Raw genomic sequence first — 24,505 nt, 5'->3', positions numbered from 1 at the left:
AGCAAGAGAAAAGAAGGGATGGTCAGAGGCTCTGCTTACAAAAATGACCCAAATTTCACCTTCTTCATGAAACCAATGCAGACCTCCTTATTTAAAATTGAATCCTGTGTTCCCCAGCATGCTTGGTCCTTCACCTTTGCTTTTGCTTTTCTCTGTCTTTTCATCAGAGCAGTCACCACATTCTAATCTACTCTGTAATTTGCTTGTTTATCACTTTATGTATGTTTTCTGTTTCACATTCATGACTACACTCAAGGAGGGCAGTCTCTGTCTCTTTGCTCAGATACCTCCCAAATGCTTGGAGCAGACCTGATGCATAGTGCAAAAAAAAAAAAAAAAAAAAAAAAAAAAAAAAAAATGTTTGTTGAATGAAAGCATGAGCTTGGGAAAAGAAGGGAAAGCTGAGTGACAGAGTAGGTCAAATGGATAAGTAGTATTTTCAGGATGCCTGGGTGCTCAGTCGGTTAATCATCTGACTCTTGATTTTGGTTCAGGTCATGTTTTCATGGTTTGTGAGATGGAGCCCCCCATCTCAAGTTGGAGCCCCGGGTCAGGGCTTGGGATCCTCTGTCTCCCTCTCTTTCTGCTCCTCCCTGGCTCACGCTCTCTCTTTCTCTCAAAATACATACATACATACATACATACATACATACATACTTTTTTTTAAAAAAACAAAGATATTTTCAAGAATGGGGAACTCCAAGTTTAACTGCAGGCTGGGGATATTGGTGTGATGTGGTGTGTATGTGTGTGTGTGTGTGTATGGATGTTCATGCATGTGTGTGTGTGTGTGTGTGTGTGTGTGTGTGTGTGTGTGTGTCTGTGGTTTATGATGTGTGTGAATATATGTCTGAGTTTGTGTGTATGTCAGTGTGTGCATGAATGTGCATGCATATGTGTCTTGAGGTGGCAGGGACAGCAGAAAGAAGAAAAGAGCAGGTAACTCCAGTTTATTCTCAATGCCAGGAGCATCGATGGCACAATGTGATGCTGCTGGGAGGTGCTGACCCAGGTTCTTATCAATAGTGGCTTCCCTGATGGTGAGGCTGGATGAATTCGAGTGTTGGTGTTGGCAGCAGAAATGCTTGTGGGCCCCTCACACAGGTGTGTAGGATATGCTGCAAGCAAGGGCTTTGTGACCCCTCTACCCTGTGAGGTTGCACAGTGGGTTTTCCCTCATCTTGGCTAAAGGACTCTGAGACTTATTGAGGCCCCATGGGGCCTGACTCCCCTTTCCTAAGCTGCATGGACTCTATGTGACCTGATTCTGAGTTCTGACTCTGCCTGAGCTGTGTGATCTTGGGCAAGTCTCTTATGTTTCTCTCCTGTGCCTTCATTTCCTTATCTGTAAATGGACTAATCAAGGTGACTGCTTTATCAAGCTGGTATAATGTGAGGCTTGTGATTTATTAACAGATACTGTAATCCATTCTGTGGGCCACAGCCAACATAAGACCATGCCTGAGACACATCTTACTTCTTGCATGCTTTGCCAAAGGCAGGCCTTAACCAAAGTTGCACTCAAATTCTGGAAGCCTCAGATATTTGACCAAATGCACAGCTGCCAAAGGATTAAGCTCCCTGTGGCCCTGTGGCTGGGCAGAGTCCAGCCTGACCCAGAAGTCCCTCCCTGCAGGTAGCTGTGGTTTCTGATTGTGTAGTCACCTGCTATATAAGGCCCTTTACACTCCTGCTCTAATCCTCTGCTGGGATCCACCTTCTGTGGGCAGTCTCCAGGACAGACTCTGAAGGTGAGGGGTTGAAGCCAAGCTGTGGGTGGGGGGAGGGTGTCCCACCTTGAGAGGAGCTGAAACCAAGGGAAGGGCATTGTGGGGGTGGTTGCGGTCCAGGGCATTCTCATGGCTCTGGCTTCTTTAGCAACACTCAGGAAAGGGAAGGCTGGTGAGGAGAGATGTGTGCATTGTGGGGTTTGCTCATGGTATGTGCTTTGTCCTTTTCATACCTGCTCTGAACTCTGCTTGCCTGTGTATAAAATGAAAGCAATTGTGGTAGAACCCTCTCAGGCTATTGAAAATACCCAATTATAGAATGAGTGGAAGGAAGTACTTTGCAAAGGGTTTTTTTAGATGCTGCGTGTTCACATTTTCCATATGAGGCTCCCTTTCCCAACCTCCACCTCACTGGCTTCAGAGGTGGCAAGCAGGGCCCAAGTTCTCACCACTCCAGACTCTGACTCTCTGCCATGTGTCCCTGGACTGGATCCTGATCTCTCTGGGCCTCCTTTATTTCCCTATGAAAATGAGGCTAATAATCATGTTTATGCCACAAGGAGAAGCAATTTATGTACCAGGCATGGCTGCTATGGCCTCTTTACGCTCATCTCTTTACCTCCCTTTCCATCCTCTTCCACACTCACAAGGCTTGAGAAGACCCTTCCCAGGAGGCTCACCCCCATGAGCCTCTCTCCCTACTGGGGTTCCTGAAGCCTGGAGGGGTCATCGGGCATGGGGACATGCAGGGTGCAATGAAGAGAACATCTGCCACAAGCTTCAAATTAGACATACTTAATTTTTCTCCTTGTTTTTTTTTTTTTTTTTTTTTTTTTTTTATATTTTGTGGCCATTAGATAATATATGGGCCCATCTGCCTCCCCTGATTGAACTAGTTTCTTTTCATTTTCACCAACCCCTAATAAGTCAACTAAGAGATCATAGTTGAAGTGGTGTGTGTGGTGTGTACATGTATGTAGTGTGGAAAGGTAAGAGGTGAGAGGTGGGCTGCAGCTCCCAGGTGAAGGTCAGTTCTCCCTATCATGGTGCAACTCAGCTTTGGAGCTTAAAGGATTCAGAATGAAGTCCCAATTTTGACCTAACAAGCTGAGTGAATTTGGGCAGCATTCATTATCTCTGTCTATAAGTTTGCCACCTGCTGAGCAGAGCAATAAGCAACACTGTGCGCTGGGACTTTCTGTGATGAAGGAAATGTTCCAAAGTTGTGCTGGCCAATAAGCAGTCACTAGCCAGGTGACTGAGAAACAGAATGCTGGTTTTTTTCAACATTTCAATGAATCTAAATTCAAATAGCCACATGCAGCTTGTGGCTACTGTTTATAGGGTAAATGAGCTAACAATCAGGAAGGACTCCGTGCAGAGCCAGATACTTCCCCTCCTTGCTCCTTTGATACATGGGCAAGATGAAATTCTGGGAGCTCTGATTCAGGATCCTAATGAATACAGAGAAACTGTAGCTATCAGATGATTGGTGGATACAGAAAGACTGCTGTGCTGGAGCCTCTGGTTCAGTCCTGTAGCCTGATTGTGTTCAGGCCTGGGGCTCTGGTACTCACATGAGTTTGAGGCAGTGTGGGTGGTGGTTAGGGGCCTTAGCTAACCCCAGCTCTATCACCTCCCAAGAATGTGACCTTGACTTTGAGTGATTTATTTAACCTCTCTGGGACTTGATTTTCCCTACGAAATGAGGGCGATGCTAATAATAGTTCCTGTCTGCTAGGGTGGAGGCATTACATGAATTAAAGAACACAGAGTGCTCAGAATAAAGTGCTCAATAGGTGTCTGCCCACTGGGGTGGTGATGACAACGGTAAGCCCCTCAATTATGTGTATGAGGCCAGATATTAGCTAGAGGATTACATTATGCTCTGGGACAGGAAAGCCCAGCTTTCTTCTTGGATCCCATTCCCAGTGGGGCTGGCAATCTTCTGCTTGCCCATCTTGTACCTGAAGTGGCTCCGTAGGAAATGCACAGGCTGCATTTTGTATCTGTGTGTAGATGTTTCTGCAGGCATCCAGAATTGGGGAAATCCCAGACTGATGCACATAAAAGGACAGCATAGAAACTGCATCACAAATCTGTGCTCACAGCTAAGAATGCTGACTCTTTCTTTCACAAGGATGGGCTGTGTGCTGGGCTTATCAAAGTATGATTACAATTAGGGGATGTTCCAAGACCCCAGACTGCCTTATTTGTGTCTCTTCAGGCTTAGAGCTGTACAGCCACAGTCCTTGTCCTTGTGAGACACCAGATCCAGCACCATGAAAGGCATCCTCCTTACCTGTATCATCGTGGCACTTGTGGTAACAGCTGTAGGTGAGGGAAAACAATGACACCCTTTGGGAATAAAGACCTCTTTTCACACCTCATCAAGGTCTTCTGTTCTTGGTGCTCTGGGGTTCTCTCATGTGGCCTCTCATGTCAAAGTCTGGTCAGTGGATAATGGGAGACTTCTCTGTGCACACTGGTGTCAGTGGAGCTGGGGCTCTGTGCTGTGGTTATTCCCACTGGGAAATGGTGGACAGTGGTGAGAAACTAATGGGGGTGGCTATATCTCACAGCCTCAAGTTTGGGGGATGCCAGAGGGAAGGGATACCTCCCAGCTATTCCTTTAGCTTGAGATGGATGTGGTGCTTTGTCCATAGTACACTCTATAAGTGTCTCCTGAATGTTGACAATGTTGGACATCTTGTCTCCCCAGAATCCCTCAGTTGTGTGCAGTGTAATTCATTGACAAACTCCTGTGTCAACAGCAACATCACTAGGTGTCCCTCAAGTGCCAATGTCAGCTGTACCAGTTTCTTGGCCAACTCTTCTCTAGGTGAGTCTGGGATGCTATAACCCCCCATTTCTGGGATTAGCATGGGGCAGGAGCTGGATAGGGTGGCGAGGGAAGAAAGGAAGGCTGAGGAAAGGCCCAGCTGTGCAAAGAGAGAGATGGGCTCATGGATATGCCTTCCAGAAGAAGCAAAATTCAGAAGTCAGATGAGAATGCAGGAGCAAACAGGCAAGCCCTTGTGGCTTTTTGGAATGGCTGCCCTTGACTGAAATCTCATTCTGTACCTGAATTAGTGGATGTGAGAAGCAGGGGAACCTCTTAGTAAACCGCAAAGCAGGAACTTTGCTCTGGGTGCTTGCATTCTTCCATTTTTCCTCCCCAATTTTCTCTGTTTCAGTGCTCATTCCTGTTCCAGACCCAACATACTTTCACTCATACTCCCTCCCAGGGTGTTTTCCTGGCATGATTGTTACCTCTCTCTCAGAGCACTTAGATTTATTTTTAACTTTTTATTATGGGCATTTTCAAATATGCACAAAAGCAAGAAGAAGAATATAATGCATTGCCATGTAACCACTATCCTGTGTCAATAATTATCAACATTTTGCCTTTTTTTGTAATAATATTTTATTTATTTTTTGAAATTTATTTTTTCTTTTGTTTTTAAAATTTACTTATTTTTTTTTTTTGAGAAAGAGAGAGACAGAGAGAAAGTGGGGGAGGGGCAGAAAGAGATGGGGGCAGGGACAGAATCCCAAGCAAGCTCTGAGCTGCCAGAGCAGAGTCTGATGTGGGGCTTGAACTAATGAACCATAAGATCATGACCTAAGCCAAAATTGGATGCTTAACCAACTGGGCCACCCAGGTGCCCATGCAATGGTATTTTAAAGCAAACTTAGATATCATGTAATTTCACCTAAAAATACTTCACTATTCATCTCTGATAAGGACTTTTTTTTTTCTTTTTATGTAACTACCATACCATTATATGCCTAAGAAAATTAGCTGGAATTCTTTAATTTTCTGTAGTAGCCAGGGCATCTTAAAAATTTCTCAATTGTTTCAGATGTTGTGTTATAGTTAATGTATTAGAATTTATATATAAACAAAATCCCCACACTGTATTTTGCTGTCAGATCTAATATGTCCAATTTGTTTTATAACAGGAATCAATCATCATTTTGTTGTTGTTGTTCAATCCCACTGATTTGTTGGAGAAACTGGACCATTTGTCCTATAGTTGTCTCATATTCTGGCTTTGGTTAATTGCTTCTTTGTGGTGTCATTTCTTTCTTCCCCTATTTCTGGTATTTTCCTATAAATTGGATCCATGCTGCTCAGTAGAACTTTCTTCAGTAATGGAAAAGTTTACATCAATGCTGTCTTATATAGTAGCCTCATGTAGTTATTGGCCACTTGAAATGTGGTTATATGACTGAAGAGCTGAATTTTAAATAGCCACATATAGCTACTAACTACCATATCAGATAGCTCTGATCTAAAAGCTTGACTGTATTCAGGTTTAACATCAGATTGCACTTAGGACCATCAGATCTGCTTGGCTATTTTTCAAGATGCTAAGACTGATAAGTGCACTCTGGAATATTGGCCCGAACTACCATTTTCAAGCTCCTCATCAGTCTTTGTCCTGAAGTTTAGCCTGCACCTCTGCTAGTCTCCTGCTAAAGGAAGGAACTACCTCATGGGGAAAATTTTTTCTTTTTGCAGGAAACTCTCCCAAGTGTCTCTGAAATCACATTGAACTGAGGATATGTTTCTACTGTTTCCTAAAGCAGTCACTATTCAGGGTCTCTGCCCTCTCTGAAGCTTCAGCACCCAGGGATGATATTCTGTGTTTGTCTTTGTGCAGCGGCAGCCATTGCATTATATCAGGATAAGGCCTGCTCTGCAGAGAACTGCAGGGAAGGAAGAGACATGGTTGAAGCTTTCACTGTCCACGTGTCTGGTGAAGAACGTTTTCACTTTACAAGCCAGTGTTGCCAAGGGAAGGAGTGTAATGACACCAGTGATGCTCTAGGTGGGTGCTGGCAATGTGCCATCCTCCCTCTGTGTACCTGGCCCTGTCCCTTCCTTTGCCACCTGTGGTTCTCACTCTCTGGGGGACATCTCAGGTCCAAGAGCTTCAGTACATATCTAAGTAATATAAATAGCTGACTTACAACAATTACAACAATTACAGGAAAATGGGAAAACCACCACTACTCTCATGCTTTCCTCTTTTCCAAGTACAGACAGAAATCACAGCACTCCAAGTTGGATGGAATTAGATGCTTATTAGTAGTTCTAAAATGTGGTTTCAGGCCCTATTTTAAGACTGTAGGTATTAAAAATTATGGCGAACTCCAGAGAACTTTGATTTATGTGATCCATATGATCAGTATTTACTGTATTAGAAATTTTAAAAATTAAAAAAATGTCCAAAAGAAATTTTAAAAATCTTTATTGAGGTTCCTAAAAAATAATAAACCCACATATGAACATTAATAACATTTTTAAATAGAAAAAAGCATATCTTCCAAAACAAAACATAATATTTAGTAAGAAAAGTGGCATTGTTACATATTTTCTCAAACATGTTTGGTTACTGGCTTAATAGAAGACAACCCAGTTGTCTTCTTTGCATTTGCTTGTGCATTTATTTAATCTGTTGCAATCTCTCATGTCATGTAACCTTTCAAAAACTCCACTGTACATTCATGAGAGAAAGAGAGTGAAAGAGGCAACGAACATCTTAGTATTATCATGAAAATGTTTTTGACCTTGTAGACTCCCTGAAAGATTCTTGGGTGATTCCCAGTAGTTCTTGGACCATAATTTGACAACTGTTGGTCCATACAAAGCTCTCTCTCTTTTTAGTGTTTATTTATTTTTGAGAGAGAAAGAGCAGGAGAGGAACAGATGGAGAGGGAGAGAGAATCTCGAGCAGGCTCCTTGCTGTCAGTGCAGAGCCTGATGTGGGGCTTGAACTCATGAACCATGAGATCCTGACCCGAACTGAAATCAAGAGTAGGATACTTAACTGACTGAGCCACCCAGATGCCCCTCCTACCAAAGCTCTTTTTTCAAGGAGAAGAAAACATAGCCACAAAGGCAAGGTTAATTGGTCATAGTTCTAGCATAGGTCATTAATAGCAGAACTGGGTCTCAGTATAATTTTGGTAAGTAATGGCATGTGTTCATTTATTCAGAGAAAGATTTATTTATTTAAAGGTTTATTTATTTTGGGGAGAGAGGAACAGAGAGAGAGAGGCAGATATATATATATATATATATATATATATATATATATATATATAGAGAGAGAGAGAGAGAGAGAGAGAGAGAGAGAGAGAGAGAACGAGTTGGGGAGGGGCAGAGAGAGAGACACACACACAGAATCTGAAGCAGCCTCCAGACTCTGAGCTGTCAGCACAGTGCCCAACACAGGACTCAAACTCACTGTGAAATCATGACCTGAGCCGAAATTGGATGCTTAACAGACTGAGCCACCCAGGTACCCCTATTCAGAGAAAGATTTAGTGACATCTATACACTTATTGGCATGTTCATCATAGCTGGCTAATGTTGACATCGGTTGGTTTTCTTCTCAGCCCAACACAACCACTGACCATAGTTCTTAAAGACTGAATGGTTTGTAAGGGCAAGTGTGTGGGGTTGTGTGCTATAACTGTTTTGGGGGGATATGTAACTATTTGGCTGGGATGATTAGTGTCTTCATGCAATTGCCCATTCTCAAGTTCTCTCTGGCCAGCATATTTGCTTGCTTGTCTCCTTCAGTACAAGGCAGTGCCATGTTCTGTGTTTTAACACTGTTCTAAATTTCTCTTATTCTTCCCAGCTCCTCTACAGGAAGATGTGTCCAACAACACAGAGTGTCTTGCATGTTACGGATCTAATGAAACTTCCTGTAGTGTGAAATCCAGGAAATGTTATAAAGAAGAACGGTGTGTTAGTCTTGTTGCAGAATTTAAGACTGGTACGTCTTGGGGTTTTGATTTCCTTTTATGAGACTTGAGTTGAAAACCTATCAAGTGTTGGGTAATAAGTTCTAGGTTAACAAAAGAAGGCTGGGGGAGGTTAGTAGGATAAAAAGACAAGGTCAGAATGTCTTTGAGATAGTGAGGCTGTTAATGTAGCCTTGAGCTGTTTGCTATTTCTGCCACCTTAGTCCAGAACCATTCCTTCTGGGCTGTCCACCTCTTGAACCTTGTTCTACTGTGGCTTATAATCAAGCCAGGCCTGTTTAAGTGCATTGTGTCATTCCTGGCATTTATTTCTTTACTAGGTTGGGTTGTTCTGTGGGGGTGTGTGTTTGCTTTTATTTCCTTTTAATACTTAACACTTTTCTCTCTACTTGTCACTGAGAAGTGTCGGCTTATGACAACATGGATCACCTGACTGAAAGAGTTAGATTGGGTTTAAGAGCCAACAATTTGCTTTTTGCTATAGAAGTAATTTGATATTAACCATTATGAAATACAAGTTAACTATTTATTTATTTATTTATTTATTTAGAGAGGAAGAGAGAGAGGAAGAGAGGGTCAGAGAGAGAGGGAGAGAGAGAATTCCAAGAAGGTTCTCTGCTGTCAGCACAAAGCCTGATGTGGGGCTTGAATTCACAAACCATGAGATCATGACCTGAGCTGAAACCAAGAGTCTGAGTCTAAACTGATTGAGCCACCCAGGAGCCCCACAAGTTAACCATTATAAAATACAAAGCTAATACTATACCCAAGTATTTAAAGAATAATACATTTATTAGTTAGGTTATGTTTATTACTGTTAAAAAGCAACCTCTAAATCCTCTGGCTCAATGTAACAGATGTTTGTTTTTTGCTCATATGGCAGTTGATTGCAGAGTTTTGGGGCCTGTGTTTCTTCCATCTCGAGGCTCTGGTTCCCACCTACCCAGGACTTGGCAGCTGCCTGCTATATTCTTTGAATCTCACCAATAGGTGGGGGAAAGAGAAGGAGTAGAGGAAGGCAGGAAAGTCTTTTTTTTTTTAATGTTTATGTTTGAGAGAGAGAGAGAGGCAGAGAGAGGGAGACAGGGGATCCAAAGTGGGCCCCCCACTGACATCAGAGAGCCCCATGGGGGGCTCAAACTCATGAACCTACTGAGCCACCCAGGCACCCAGGCAGGCAGGTTTTTATAGGCAAGGCCTGGAGGTACATGAGTCACTTTCTCACATTCTGTTGGCCAGAACCCAAACTGCATTGGAGGGTGGAAATGCATTCTAATGGTGTCTAGTGGTGGGCCAGCAGGAAAGGAAGAGACATGAAGCTAAAATTAGAACAGCCAGTGAGTCTCCGTCACAATATGGCTTAGAATAAAAATAGTTTAAGAACACCAACACTCAAGTACAATTTAATTTCAACTTTTTTTAATGACAATTATAGTATTGGAAATCCATGTTTACATGTAATTGCAGATTTTTCAGTGGGGTCAAACATCACACGTATCTTGAAGCCTTTTTTTACTTTTCTAAAGATTTTTTAGAAGAGTTTTAGGTTCACAGAAAAGTTGAGAAAAAGGTAGAGAGATTTCCACATACCCCATATGTGTTCCCACACATACATAGACTCCCCCTGCTATCAACATTCCACACCAAAATCGAACATTTGTTGTAATCTATGAACCTACATTGACACATCATTATTACCCAGAGTCCAAGGTTTACATTAGGATTCACTGTTTGTGTTGCATATTCCATAGGTTTTGACAAATGTATAATGACATGTATCTACCATTATAGCATCACACACAGTAGTTTCACTGCCCTAAAAATCCTCTATTAATCTCTTACCCCTGGAAACCTCAGATCTTTGTACTCTCCCCATAATTTTGCTTTTATCAGAATATCATATATTTGGAATCACATAGTATGTGTAGCCTTTTCACATTGACTTCTCTCATTTAGTGATATAAGGATTTTCAAAAAAAATTTAAAAATCCCTAGGATTTAAACACAGTTCTGATGTTTAATTCTAAACTATGTCTAAAGATAACAACAACATCAGAAAGACTTTCTCTTTCCACTCAGCTTGTTACCAGGTATCATTTGGTGCCAAGGATAGATTTTTTTTTTTTTAAATTCATAGTATTTGACTTAATCTGAAGGCCAGACAGATCAAAGTGGCCATACATGTAGGAGTGTTTTTTTGTTTGTTTATTTTTGCCCACTTCCCTCCCCCCCCCCAATACTGTAGACATGTGCCAAGCAACACATTTTTGTAGCTCACTCTAATTCAATCTCCAGCACTGCTATTTTCTATAGAAAAGTAAGTCATTGTTTTCTTCAAAGGGATTTGGAGAGTTTTCCTTCCTTCTCAAAGCAAGTTTGTAGCCCTTGTTCAGATAAGTAGCTAGTCCCTTCCAGGTTTTTCCTCCCCTGTGAACTGTCTGTTCCCCAGAGCTGTTTAAGTTGTAGCCATTAGAGCAATACTGGCACATACTATGAGCTCAATAATGGTAGTTGCAATCACAACAACATCTTCTTTGCAAATTCCCTTGGCCTTTTCCTAGGACTTGCACCTTTAACAGGGTTAAATACAATATAATTCAGATTTAGAATTAAGATCACCTCTAGTTTTCTTAGAGAAAATTCTGGCAGAGAGAACTCAGGTCTAAAGAAAAGTGGGGATGGAAAGCAGAACCTGGAGGAGGGGAATCTGGGAGAAGACCTTCCTGGACTGAGAGCAGAGGGGATGAGCCCATCCCTGGATTTTTTCACCTGTCAGCTCCTCAAGTAAACACTGGAGATTTGAGTCCCAGGCTTATTTCTGTGAGCTCAGGCTTGCATCCACCTTCTGGAGCTTCAGTTTCTTCTGGAGTTAGGTGGGGGTCTGTGTTCTGACCTATGTGGCCCCTCTGCTATTACCATTTGGTGTGATTTTGTTTTTTTAATGTTCATTTATTTTGAAAGAGAGAGAGAGAGAGAGAGAGAGAGAGAGAGAGAGAGCAGAGGCAGAGAGAGGGAGAGGCACAGAGAAAGGGAGAAAGAGGATCTGAAGCAGGCTCTGTGCTGTTGGTGGAGAGCCTGATGCAGGACTGGAACTCACAAACTATGAGACCATGACCTTAGCCAACATCAAGAGTCAGACACTTAACTGACTGAGCCACCCAGGCGCCCCTCCATTTGGTGTTCTTGATCCTAGGTCTTTCCTCTAAGCTCTTGTTTTAGATTTAAAACAGGTTTCAGGTTGCTGAGAGGCCTGTGGAAGAAGCACAAAAAGGGAGGTGAAGTCCTTACTGTCTCCATTGCATTCACAGAGTCTAAGACGCTTGTGCTGAAAGGCTGTTCTAACATCAGTAACTCCACCTGTCAGTTCCTATCTTCTGAGAACCGGACAATTGGAGGAGTCATCTTCCGAAAGTTTGAGTGTGTAGACAGTGCCAACACCTCCTCAACCGCCATTCCCAATGCAACCTTGACCACCCCTCCTGTTGGCAGCTCCTCAACACCCATCTCCAATGAGCCCACCACCCCAGATATGGGGTCCAAAGTCTCTTTCACCCCTGCAGCCTTTGCCAGCCTCCTTCTGCTGAGGCTGCTACTCTGAGATTCAACTGCCGTCCTCAAATGCCTCACCCTTCCCCTGTTAACTGCTCAGTAAATAGCAGTCACAGCCTTCCATGCAAAGCCCTGTGACAGCCACATTTTTCTCCATTATTAAAGCATTGGTACACTGGCTGGCCAAATCTGTCCTGATGTGCTCTGGGATGGGCTTCCTTTCAGCTGCTGTCCAGCACCACAACCCAGTTTCTTGCATTTGAAACCTGTGCACCTTAGTGTGTGGGCTCCCAGGACCTCCCTAATCTTCTCATCTTGCTTCTGAGAAACAGACCCTTTCACCTTATTGGCATTTTCTGCCTAAAGCCCCGCACTTCTGGGGACTGACATGTCACCATCCCCACCTGCACACAGTCATGCCTGTAATGCCCTGTGTTAACCCTAGGACTGATATCTGGCTCTTCAGTTATGGTCCTTGATATGGTCACAGGCCCACAGTGACATTGTCCACAGGGCCCAAAGAGGGGTGCAGAGGAGATGCTGAAGCATGGCAGACTCCCCTGCCTAACCTCACAGGCAGAGACATAATGCTGTTGGTGCTCCAGGTGACCAGATGTTTCATAGCCTTCACAGAATGGAACGTAGCTACGGAGCCCCAGTCCCTCTTCTTGAGAACCTACAATGAAAGACAGAGTTTTTGACTCCATATCAGATACCCAAGGAACAAGAAAGGTATTCAATCCAATAGACACAGAAGTCCAAGTTTAATAAATAAGGTGGGTCTTGAAATGGACTTGGAAGAATGGAGTTTTCTGTAATAAAATTTTTTTGAAGGTGTATAAACCAATGTGGGTCTTGATTGTCCAGGCTTGATGACAATGTATCAAGAGCAAAGCTACCATATGGCAGTAGCTCATCACCACATTCTTATTCGTGTATTTATTTTATTTATTTTTTATTTTGAGATAACTTGAGACTTACCAAAAAGTTGTAAAACAACACAGAGAATTCTAGCACTCCCTTCATCCACCTTCCTCTTATGTTTACATCTTACATAACATGCTACAATTACTGAAATTAGGAAGTTAGCATTAACACAATATTGCTAAGTAATAGACCTTTGCATTTCACCAATTTTCACTAATGTCCTTTTTTCTGGCCCAGGATCCAATTCTTTGCATTTAATTGCTATGTCTCCTCAGGCTCCTACACACTGTGACAGTTCTGGAGTTTTTCCTTTACTGGAAAGTTATTTTTCATAATGTCCTCCAATTTAAACTTGCCTGAAATTTTCTCATCATAAGATTGAAGTTACACATTTTTGGCAAGAATGCCACAGAAATATTGTGTCTTTCTCAGTTCATCTTATTGGGAGGTATATGATGTTGATGTGTTGTATCACAGTTGGTGTTAACCTTAATTGCTTGGTTGAGATAGTATCTGCCAGATTTCTTCCCTTTGCCATTAATAATAGGCTAAATTGTGCTGCTATAACAAACAGGTATTAGTCAAAAATATATTTAATACAAAGGAATTTAATAACCACAGTTTGTTTCTCAGTTACTTAAACTTGTACAGATGTTTCTGACTAGGCAGATGTCCTGGGAAGCTATCCTCTGAGAGTGAGGAAGAACCCAGGCTACTTTTACCCCATGGTTCCCCCATGGAACTTCTTGGGCTCTCAGTTAAGTGTTCTGCATCTATCTGGCTTACAAGTTAAGAAAGAGAGAGAGAGAGCTTAGAGAGCCACACAGTATGCTCCAGGGGCCAAACCTGGCAGTTGCATCCAACACTTATGCTCATAATATTGGCCAGAAGTAAATCACATGTCATGAGAGGAAGTAGTTTATCCACAGGCACCTCAAAGTCTCTGTCTCAGAGGCAGTATGACTCAATGATAAAGGATATGGTCTATAGAACCAGAGTATGGCTTCAGATTTCAGCCCTAGAACACTGAGCAGCAGATCTCACCTTTCTGTGCCTCAGTTTCCTACCTGAACTGCAGGGATAGTGATAATGCCTGTCACATTGGTTTGTGAGAGCTGCCAACATAGTTCATCTTGGCAATGAGTAAATATTAGACATTAATCATTTTTTTAACATTTATTCATTTTTTTTGAGAGAGAGAAAGAGTGTGAATGGGGAGGGGCAGAGAGAGAAAGGGAGACACAGAATCCGAAGCAGGCTCCAGGCTCTGAACTGATAACATAGATCCTGATGTGGGGCTCAAACTCATGGACCATGAGATCATGACCTGAACCAAAGTCGGATGTTTAACCAACTGAGCCACCCAGGTGCCCCTATTAGACATTAATAAGTGAATCTAGTTTGAAAGTGGCTCTTCCATATGCTCTAGGGAGAGAGAGGACAATCAGAAATGGTGATGTAGAAGGCACATACCTGGCCCACTTCCCTCAAAGCATGCTGACCTCACTACCTCCATGTCTCAGGATTCCCTCTCTCATCTCACCCCCTCCCCACACACTTCATGGCTGCTGACACCATGGCCCCATGGACTGTAAGAAGGCTCATCTGCATCCCCCTATGGCTGTCTAATCCAGGCAGCCAAGGGCACCACCAGAGCTGATCTTCTCTTAGAACCTCCTGGAATTCCCCATGCTCAGCATTGATGTGAGGAAGCAGTGGTATTTTTGGTGAAGTATAAAGTGTCACACAGGAATGGAAACCAGGATGCTGAGAATTGGGGAGGTGGCTGGAGGGTGAGAGGGCCAGATCGCAGGAGGTCTCTGCATGTTGCAAAGACTCTGGCATTAGACCAAGGCTGCGTGGAGCCATAGCATGAGCACATGAATAGGAGTGGGGTTAGGTTTCCATTCTGGGAGGCTTTCCCAGACCTCAGGGTCATGTGGAAAGACAGCAAAAAGACAGGACAAGGAAGGAGTTTAAATGGAGAAGTAGTGGAGACCTGCCCAGGCAGATGCTCTGCTATCCTGCTTTAATTGAGAGTAATTAATACCCTAGAAATGCACTTCTGTTTGCACTGATGGTTCCTGACTCCTCACCCAGAGTAGGGAAGAGAGCTGAGCACAACTCCTGCTCAATGTCCACCTTATTTTTCCTGGTTGTCCATGCTTAACTCCAGACCCCTGTCATCTGGGCTAGGTCTTGGACTTACCACTGGGATAAAGCCCTTTGCTGCCAATTCTTCCTTAGTCCTAGCCTAGGCTCCAGGATAAGTCCTTATGGCTGAGGAGCTCCACAGAATTCTACACTTACACTGTACAGCTGGACTGATCACAAATGGCTTCATTTTCTTTCCATTGTACTTTTTAGTTTGTAAAGCTTTTTAGCTCAGGCTATTTTATTTAGAATCAGCTTTATTCAGGTATCATTTACATATGATAAAATGCATGTGTGCAGACTGATGAGTTTTGATAAACATGCCCACTATTCCAGTAAAAAAACAAGTGTTACCCCCACCCGCTGAGTTCTGCCAGTATCCCTGTAGTCCATTCGACTCCAGCCCCATGCATCCACTTGTAACTCCACTGTCCCCTCCAGGAAGTGACAGGGCAGATCCTTTGCTCACATTCCATCAAACTGAGCAGTTCTTAACTACCTGGATACAAAGCAATGGCTTGGGGTGGGGTGGTCAGCTATTCCCAGCAACAACTCTGCCCCATGGAAGGGGAAAGTCAGGGGACCATTTCCACCCGACCCTTCCACCTACTCAGTGTCTCAGCTGGGAAGACAGCAGGAAGGTTTGGAGTTTTCTTTGTGGGCTGGATATTGCATCTCTTGGTTGAATTATGATCTGAACCAAAACTCCAAATACTTCTTGATCTAAAATATTACCTGAACTAAAGCTAAAACCACTAATCACCGTAACTCTCATCAATTCCATTTTTAACTGGATGAGTGAATATACCCCAAGAGGATGTGAGAGTGATAATGGTCTTGAGACGTTCTGCAAGGGTCTTAAGTATCCAGGTGTGACTGTAGATCTGAGCACCAGAGGAAGTTTGAGGGAAAGGATGTCTTGGGGGTGGGAGGTGGGGTGGTGGACAAAGGGCTCAGAGATGGTTGCTCTTAGGCTACAGAGACCAGCTATTTGGGTCAAGTGATTCCAAAGATTCTGGTGTCCTCCAAAGTGCTGCCACTAGCAAAGTTGCTAAAAGATATAAGGCTTCAAGTACAGTGTTTCAGGAAGAAACACTCTTCATGGAAGAAGAGTGACCAGTTAGAAGAATTTTGCTGAAGAAAATTGTAACCCATTCCCAAGTGATGTTTTAATTTGCATTTCTCTAATTATGGAGTATGAATATTTTTTCACATGTTTAAAGGCTACAAGGATTTTATATACATCTTACATATTTTGTCTGTTAATGTCTTTTCCTTATTTTTCCATTGAATTTCAGTTCTTGGTCCTTCATTTTTTTTCATTTTGATTTAATAGGTGCAGAAACAAACACTGTAATCATATCAGTAGTGTGTCTTGCAACTTTAAATTTACAAAAGAATAACATATTTTACTTCATTCAATCTTTATAAAATGGTTATGATATAAATTAATAAAATTATAATATAATTGAGCATTAAATAAACAACTGATGAAATAATACACAATTGGATACTAAGTTCCACAGCCTGAGCAGGTACTAAACATTAAATATTAATAATAAGCATTTAATATTATAATATTGAACATTTCTAATAATCTTTTAACAAAAAGGAGGCTTTAGGAAATGTAGAGTAATTGCCTTTTTAAAAAATGAGTAGAGTAAATGTTTTTCTAACCAATTTAAAATGAAAATCTTATAGTTTTTTTTTTTCCAGAACTCATTGTCCTACATGGATATATGAATAATATCCCACATGTAAGAGCTTTACTTTTGTTTTTTGTTTTTTTTTTTTTTTAAAGTAAATTTCATGCTCAGCGTGGGCTGGAACTCATGACCCTGAGATTGAGAGTCAGATGTTCTACTGACTGAGCCAACTAGGCTTCTCTTAAGAGCTTTACATTAATAAAACTTAAAAAGTTAACCATTTTAGCTAGTGGCATTGAGTACATAAACAGTGTTGTGCAACCATCACTGATAACTAGTTCTAGAATACCTTCATCATTCTCAAAAGAAATCCCATACCCAGTAAGCAGTCATTGCCCTTCCTCTCTTCCCCTGGCCCTTGGCAAACACCAATCTACTTTCTACTTTCTGTCTCTATAGATTTGTTTATTCTGAATATTTTATATCAGTGGAGTCATTTAACATGTAGCCTTTTATATCTGATTTCACTCATTTGGTATTAATATTTTCAAGGTTCACCTATGTTGTATCATATATCTGTATTTCATTGTTTTTAATGGTTGAAGAATATTTTAATGTACAGGTATACCACATTTTGTCTATCCACTCATCTGTTGATAGGCATTTGGGTTTTTCCTACGTTTTGAATATTGTGCCAATGTTACTGCGCACATTTATGTACAGATTTTTGTTTGAACCCTTGTTTTCAACCCTTTTAGGTATATACACCTAAAAGTGGAATTTCTGGGTCATATGGTAATTCAGTTATTGAGGACTTTCCAAATTTTTTCCCACAACAATTGCACTATTTTACATTCCTACCAGCAATATATAAGATTTCAAGAAAACATTGTTATTTATTTATTTTTATTATGGCCACATTAATGGGTGTGGAGTGATATGTCATTGTTGTTGATTTGAATTTACCTAAAGATTAATGATACTTGAAGATTTTTGTCACCATTTAGTATCTTCTTTGGAGAAATTTCTATTCAAGTCCTTTGCTCATTTTTAAAGTGCTTCCCCCCCTTTTTGTTGTTGCATTGTAAAAGTTCTTCATATATTCTGAATATTAGACTATCATCAGATGTGTGATTTCCAAATAGTTTCTCCCATTCTGTGATTTGTATTTTTAGTTTCTTGGAAGAGTCCTTTGATGTGCAGAAAGTTTTAATTTTGATGAAGTACAATTTTTCAACTCTTTGTTTTATTGCTTATGGTTTTGATGTCATATTTAAGAAACCATTGGCAAATCCACAGCTATGAAGATTTACTTCTAAGTTTTCTTCCAAGAGTTTTATAGTTTAACTATTATATTTAGGTTTTTGATCCATTTTGAGTTAATTTTTGTGTATGTGTGAGGTAGGGGTCCAACTTTATTCTTTTGTATATGGATATAATGTGATCCCAGCACCATTTGTTGAAAAGACTATTCTTTCTCTATTGAATAGTCTTGTTAAAAATCAAGTGAATAAAGATATATGAACATATTTCTGGACTCTCAATTCTAATACATTGATCCATATGTCTGTTGTATGCCAGTACCACGTTGTTTTAATTTGTAGTAAGTTCTGTAATAAGTGTCGGTAAGTAGTAGCTTTGCAGTAAGTTTTGGGTAGTGAGTCCTCCATATTTGTTTTTCCTTTCCTTTTTTTTTTTTTTAAAGATTATTTGGCTATTCTGGTTCTTTTGCAATCCCAGAAGAATTTTAGGGTTGGATTTTCCATTTCTACAAAAACAGGCTGTGGTGACACACTGAATCTGTAGATCACTTTGAGGTTCTTGCTATCTTAACCATGTTGTGTTCTAATTCATAAATCTGAGATATCGTTTCATTTATTTAGGCCTTCTTTAACTTTTTTTCCAGTAATGTGCAAGTCTTGTGCTACTTGCCTAAGTTTATTACAAAGTTTAAAGATAGTTTTGATATAATTGTAAATGGAATTTCTCTCTTAATTTCTTTTTGGGATTGCTCATTGTTAGTGCAAAGAAATACTGCTGATTTTTGTGTGTGGATCTTGCATCTTGAAGTTTTGCTGAATTCATTTATCAGCTCTATTTTTGTGTGTGTGGATTTTTAAGAAATTTCTACCTGTGGATAAAACTCTACCTGTGAATAAAGAATTTTACTTTTTCCTTTCCAATTTAGATAATTAAAAAAAAAAATTCTGTGTTCTTCAATTTTAAGAGTTCTTTATATTATGAGGCCTATGTCTGTGGCATATGTTGCAAATATTTTCTCCCTATTTTTCAGTTACTTTTGGTTTTGTGTATGTTTTCTTTTTAAAATTAGTATTAATTAATATATAATTGTTTGAAAGTCTTGAGTTCAAAAGTTTGACTTTCATTCTTCTCTGAATACATTTGGAAGGGCAGGTACTCTGACATGTTATCATTTGGGTCTATAATCTATAATAATCTATAATCTGTGTTTAAGTGATTTACTTAAATTCACATACCAATTTCAGTTTCTTAGTTTGAGATTTGTAAAAGAAAGTAGAATGGAAATGATTCACATAATTCTTAAGAGGAGGCTGTGAAAACTATATTTTGTCAGAGAAGAAAAAACAGAATACCTGTATTTTTTCTTTTAAAATGACATTATTTTTCAGAACTTACCTTTATGCTTATAACATTTTACTTCTTTATCCATTCTTAGGCATCTAATTGATTTTTCTTGTCTAATTTCATGGACTCATACTTCTATTCTAGTATGATATATAATAGATCTACCTGGATACTATTTTAAGTATTGTCAGACTTAGGACTTTCAGTCTTTCTAGTAGTTGTTTCAGAGGAATCTTAGGCCTCATTGTTAGCTACTCTTTTCTCTCTTCCCTGGATTTTTTTTTTTTTTTTTGCCACCTGCTTTGCTTTCCATAAATAATTGTGGGAAGATAAGGGTTAAGTGGGGGTGGGGTAGTAGTAAGAGATTTTGTCCTGAGATTTGGTGATTTTTCCATTTTGTTTTACAATTCTTTTGAAGTTTTTTTTTTTTTAATTATTAAATACAATTTATTGTCAAATTGGTTTTGACATTCTCCAACTTCAAGTTATGCTGAAGGGATTGTTTTCTGTGGATTTTTCTGTGGAAAAAAAAAACAAAGATGAAAAGAAGAGGGAAATAAAGGTATAGGATCACAAATGCAGATTTAAGGAACTCAGCAAATCCTTAAAGCATAACATTCATATTATAGGTACTCCCATAAAATGGAGAGAAAGGGGAAAAAGTTTATTCGAGCAAATTATAGCAAGAAACTTCCCCAATCTGAGGAAGAAAACAGGTATCAAAATCCAAAAAGCACAGAGAGCTCCCATTAAATTAGAAAAAAAACTTAGCCATCACCTAGACATATCATAGTCAAATTCACAAAAATACATGGACAAGGAAAGAATTATGAAAGCAGTAAGGGGAAAAAAAAGTCCTTAACCTACAAGGGAAGATAGATTAGGTTCACAGAAGTTCTATTCACAGACACTTGGCACATCAGAAGGGAATGGCAGGATATATTCAGCATGCTGAATGGGAAAAAAAATGCAGCCAAGAATACTTTATCCAGCAAAGCAGTATTTCAAAATGGAAGGTAATATAGAGTTTCCCAAAAAACAAAAAAATAATGGAGTTTGTTATTACTAAACTAGTCCTGCAAAAAAATATCCATCTTTGAGTGGGGGAAAAGAGCAACAAAGACTAGAAAGGAATACAAAACCTCACCAGACACACCAGTTTTACAGGTAACACAATGACACTAAATTCATATCTCTCAATAATCACTCTGAATGTAAATGCACTAATTCACAATAGTTTATTTTTGCTTTTATTTCCCTTGACTATGGAGGTGTAGCTAGAAGAAGTAGTTTTGGCTGATGTCAAAGAAATTACTGCCTGTGTTCTCTTCTAAGATTTTTATGGTTTCAGTTCTTAAATTTAGGTCTTTAATCCATTTAGAATTTATGTTTGTGTATGCTGTAAGAAAGTGGTCCAGTTTTATTCCTTTGCATTTTGTTGTCTAGTTTTCCCAACACCATTTGCTAAAGAGACTATCTTTTTCTCATCGGATATTCATTCCTGCTTTGTCAAAGATTAATTGACCATGTAATTGTGGCTTTACTTCTGGGTTTTCTATACTGTTTTATTGTTCTATATGCCTACTTTTGTGCTGGTACTACTGTTTCAATTAGTACAACTTTGTAATATAGTACTACACCTTTGAAATTTGGAATTGTTACGCTTCCTTCAACTTTGGTCTTCTTTTTCAAGGTTTCCTGCGCATTAGTTTCATCCATGTTACTCCAAATGGCAAGACGTTTTCATTTTATTACTTTTTTTTTTTTTTGATGAGACAGCTTTTTATTAAATAGCAAAGCAAAACTGCAACACAATTTTAAATGTTTGTAAATTAGATCACAAAAGGAATGCAAAATGTTTGCAGCATAACTATTATATTCATAGAACTAAAGCTTCATTGAATACAAACATAAGATTATTCTGATTAAAAGCAGCCCAAATGTAGTAACTCAAACTACATTAGTGTATTTCTTTTCCTATTTAACATCTTAATGATACTTAATGATACTTCTGATACTGATTTTCTTACCAAATAGAGTCTACAAACTAAATTTTTAGAAACTATTGAAAGGAACAGCTTTGAATCCAAATGACAGCCCTGCCTTAGTTTAAAGCTAGGTTCTCTTTTCTGCTTATTATGGATCTTTGATAAGAAATACAATTGCTGAGAAGTCTGTTTTGCTTGCTGTTTGCTATGAGCATTGTGAGACCTTTCCTGATTGTAACCCGCTGTGTAGTAAAACGGGCTGTAAAACTTCCTAAATGTAGTCTGATATGTAATGGAATAAGTGATTGTACATAAACTAACCGGCATTTCTCGCTTCTGTAAACCTGCTTGCTTAGCACATTCCTCACCTACCCCCTTCCCCCTTTCTTCCTCCCACCACAAGTAACGGACAAAGCCTTCCCGCCAAAGGACAGACAAAGGACGCCCAATCAGAGAACAACAAATGTCCTTACTTTAAAATCAACTAATCAGGCCCCTCATAATTTGAAACCTCCCCTGTGCTATTTGTCTCTGTCTATAAAAACGCTATACCAACCCTGATCGTGGCCTCTTGCGTCACCGGCGACGAGTGCGCAGAGGACCAGGTTCGAACCTGCAATAAACGACCCTTGCCGCTTGGCTTTGACTTACGACTCTGGTGGTCTTTTGTGGGAGGTTTAGGGACTTCAGGCATTACACTATCAAAAAGTGACTACAACGGTCCAAAGCAAGTACTTGGGTGTACAGGCAATTCTGGGAGATGTAGTGAAATAAAATACTGAGAAAATATCAATTAGTATACATATAAAACTCTCCTATTTTATTCATGATTCTGATACTAATACATTCTAAAGGAATTTTGCAAAAGTTGATCTGCTGGGTGTTAGGGTCAGGCGTAAGTCAGGGTAAAGATAGGAGTCAGAGGCTAAAAAAATTTAGCAGTCAAAGGCTTTATTTGGGAACTAAGGTCTCAGGGGAGGTTCCGTGACTCAGGGAGAGAGAGAGAGAGAGAGAGAGAGAGAGAGAGAGAGAACTCAGGGAAGTCGCCCCCGGGTATGGTGGGGTAGGGTTTTTAAGCTATAGTAGTTCCGGGTTTAGGCTCCGGTGGGTCTTTCTTTCGTGCGGGGCTCTCCATTGGGTTGTGCTGGAGCTCAGTGATTGGTTGCCCTTCAGTTTCTTCCAGCGCGCTGGCAATGTTTCTTCCCACAGGCTGGTGAGAGGGCCATCCCCTTCCAGGGACATCCTAACACTGGGTACCACAACTAAACCTTGAGACTAAACTCTTTGTGTTTTCTCCTAGGTATAGTTTACATAAGGTTAGTCAAATTTAGACTACTTTCACATATATATTCCTAAAGATCTAGTCTGTTCCATATTTCACACAAATCTGGGATAAAAACATTTGGGAAGTACCTGAGTGGCTCAGTCAGTTAAGTGTCTTATTAATTTCAGCTCTCATGGTTCATGAGTTCAAGCGCCACTGTGGGCTCTGCACTGACAGGGCAGAGCCTGGTTGGGATTCTCTCTTCCTCTTTCTGTCTGTGCCCCTTCTCCCTCAAAATAAATAAATAACTTAAAAAAAAAGTTAAACAACATATGGAGCTGGTGACTACTGTTTGCCAGTACTTTCCCCATCCAATTTCTATTTTTCTTAAAATTTTCTATTTCAAACATATAACCAGAGCTCATCTTTTCAGATACCAAGTGGGTTATTTTGTGCAAAACTTTTGCAAAGAAAAATCTTCATATGTAGAGCCTCTATTTGCAATTAATTAAAAAGAAACCAACAATTCTATTACTAACTATGACAAGTCCTAACTGAGAAAGTATCTTATTTTGGTTAAGTTTCAAGAATTCAAACTGAGGTTACTCTCACAGATGAGTAACTATTAAAATTACTTTTACTAGTGTGAAATCAATTTTTTCCTTAGGGGCGGGGAAAAGGGAAGGAAAAAGCAAGTGGAGAAGAGGCACAACATGATGGACAGGATACATAAAGCTGTGTGTTCAGTGCATGATTTTGGTCACTTTCACAACACAGTGATTATTTTCTTGTATCTTTTATTATACCTGTAGTAAAAGACAATGCTAAACATATAAATTAATGAAAATTTCATAAAACATTAATTTTCAAGTTTCATAAATGCATGCATTTCTAATTATAAAATCTCTACAATATATTTGCATGTTTTTATAGACTAACATATAATACACAAGTTCAGGGAAGTCTTCTGTTATTCTCTTAATTTTACCTAGATCTGACATTATCTTCATAAATATTCAGTTAAGCCACAAAAAAAAGTACTATAACTTTCTTGAATCTATCCATGTTTTAAAGAAAAAAAGATCAGCACCAATTCCATAAAACAAAGGGATGTTAATCCCTTACTTTTTTTTTTTTTTTTACTTTTTTGGGGGGGTCAGTTTGAAATACACTAAAAGCTGACATGAAGTTTTCTATATATGGTTCAAGAACTTGGTTTTCTGATTTTAGCTTCAGATTTCTTCTTTAACTGCATCTATTCTTGCAGGCATCTTCAAGTATGTATTGAAGTTTCAACATTTGCTTAATAAGTCATGTTTTTATTTCCAGTTCCACCTGATTTTTAGCATCAACTGCATCCGTGTCAGCAATCATTTTGGGTAAAAACTTTTTGGCTTTGGATACAAAATCCTTGACAAATGGTCTGCCATTGTAGGTGTTGGGAGTGGCAGAGATTAGCCAAGATCTCATTTATTTTATGGCTGAGTCATATTCCATTGTATGCATATGCCACTTATTTATTTTCTATCAATGTACGTTTGGGTGGCTTCCATATTATAAATAATGCAGCAATAAACATAGAGGTGCATATGTCTCTTCAAATTAGTGTTTTAGTTTTCTTTGGGTAAACATCAATAGTAGAATTATGGGATCATACAGTAATGCTTTTTTAATTTTTTTGAGGAAACCACATATGGTTTTCCACAGTGGGTGTACCAATTTGCATTCCCACCATGAGTGCATGGGGGTTCATTTTTCTCCAGTTCCTCATCGACACTTGTTATTTCTTGTTTTTGTTTTTGTTTTGTTTTTTGTTTTTTTTAATTTAGCCATCTGACAGGTGTAAAGTGATAT

At 39.8% G+C, this 24,505-nt stretch overlaps 1 protein-coding gene across 1 annotated transcript; it reads left to right on the top strand.

Moving 5' to 3' along the window:
- Window positions 1–4,012: 4,012 nt before the first annotated feature.
- LYPD8 (LY6/PLAUR domain containing 8) lies at window positions 4,013–12,276 on the top strand. Its single transcript, XM_042905083.1, has 5 exons — window positions 4,013–4,067; window positions 4,453–4,572; window positions 6,401–6,568; window positions 8,390–8,527; window positions 11,825–12,276. The coding sequence occupies exons 1-5, from the start codon at window positions 4,013–4,015 to the stop codon at window positions 12,112–12,114; spliced, it is 771 nt and encodes a 256-aa protein (XP_042761017.1). The 3' UTR covers window positions 12,115–12,276.
- Window positions 12,277–24,505: the final 12,229 nt, after the last annotated feature.

Source organism: Panthera leo, chromosome A1 (genome assembly GCF_018350215.1).
Source record: "Panthera leo isolate Ple1 chromosome A1, P.leo_Ple1_pat1.1, whole genome shotgun sequence".
NCBI lineage: Eukaryota > Metazoa > Chordata > Mammalia > Carnivora > Felidae > Panthera > Panthera leo.
Note: the sequence above shows the minus strand (reverse complement) of the source record. Positions and strands in the feature narration are given on the sequence as shown.

Bases quoted from the DNA above. Each gene is read 5' to 3' on its own strand.
- LYPD8 (XM_042905083.1), top strand. From the start codon at position 4,013: ATGAAAGGCATCCTCCTTACCTGTATCATCGTGGCACTTGTGGTAACA. The intron at 4,068-4,452 runs GTGAGGGAAAAC...TTGTCTCCCCAG, and splicing joins ACTTGTGGTAACAGCTGTAG to AATCCCTCAGTTGTGTGCAG. The intron at 6,569-8,389 runs GTGGGTGCTGGC...TATTCTTCCCAG, and splicing joins TGACACCAGTGATGCTCTAG to CTCCTCTACAGGAAGATGTG.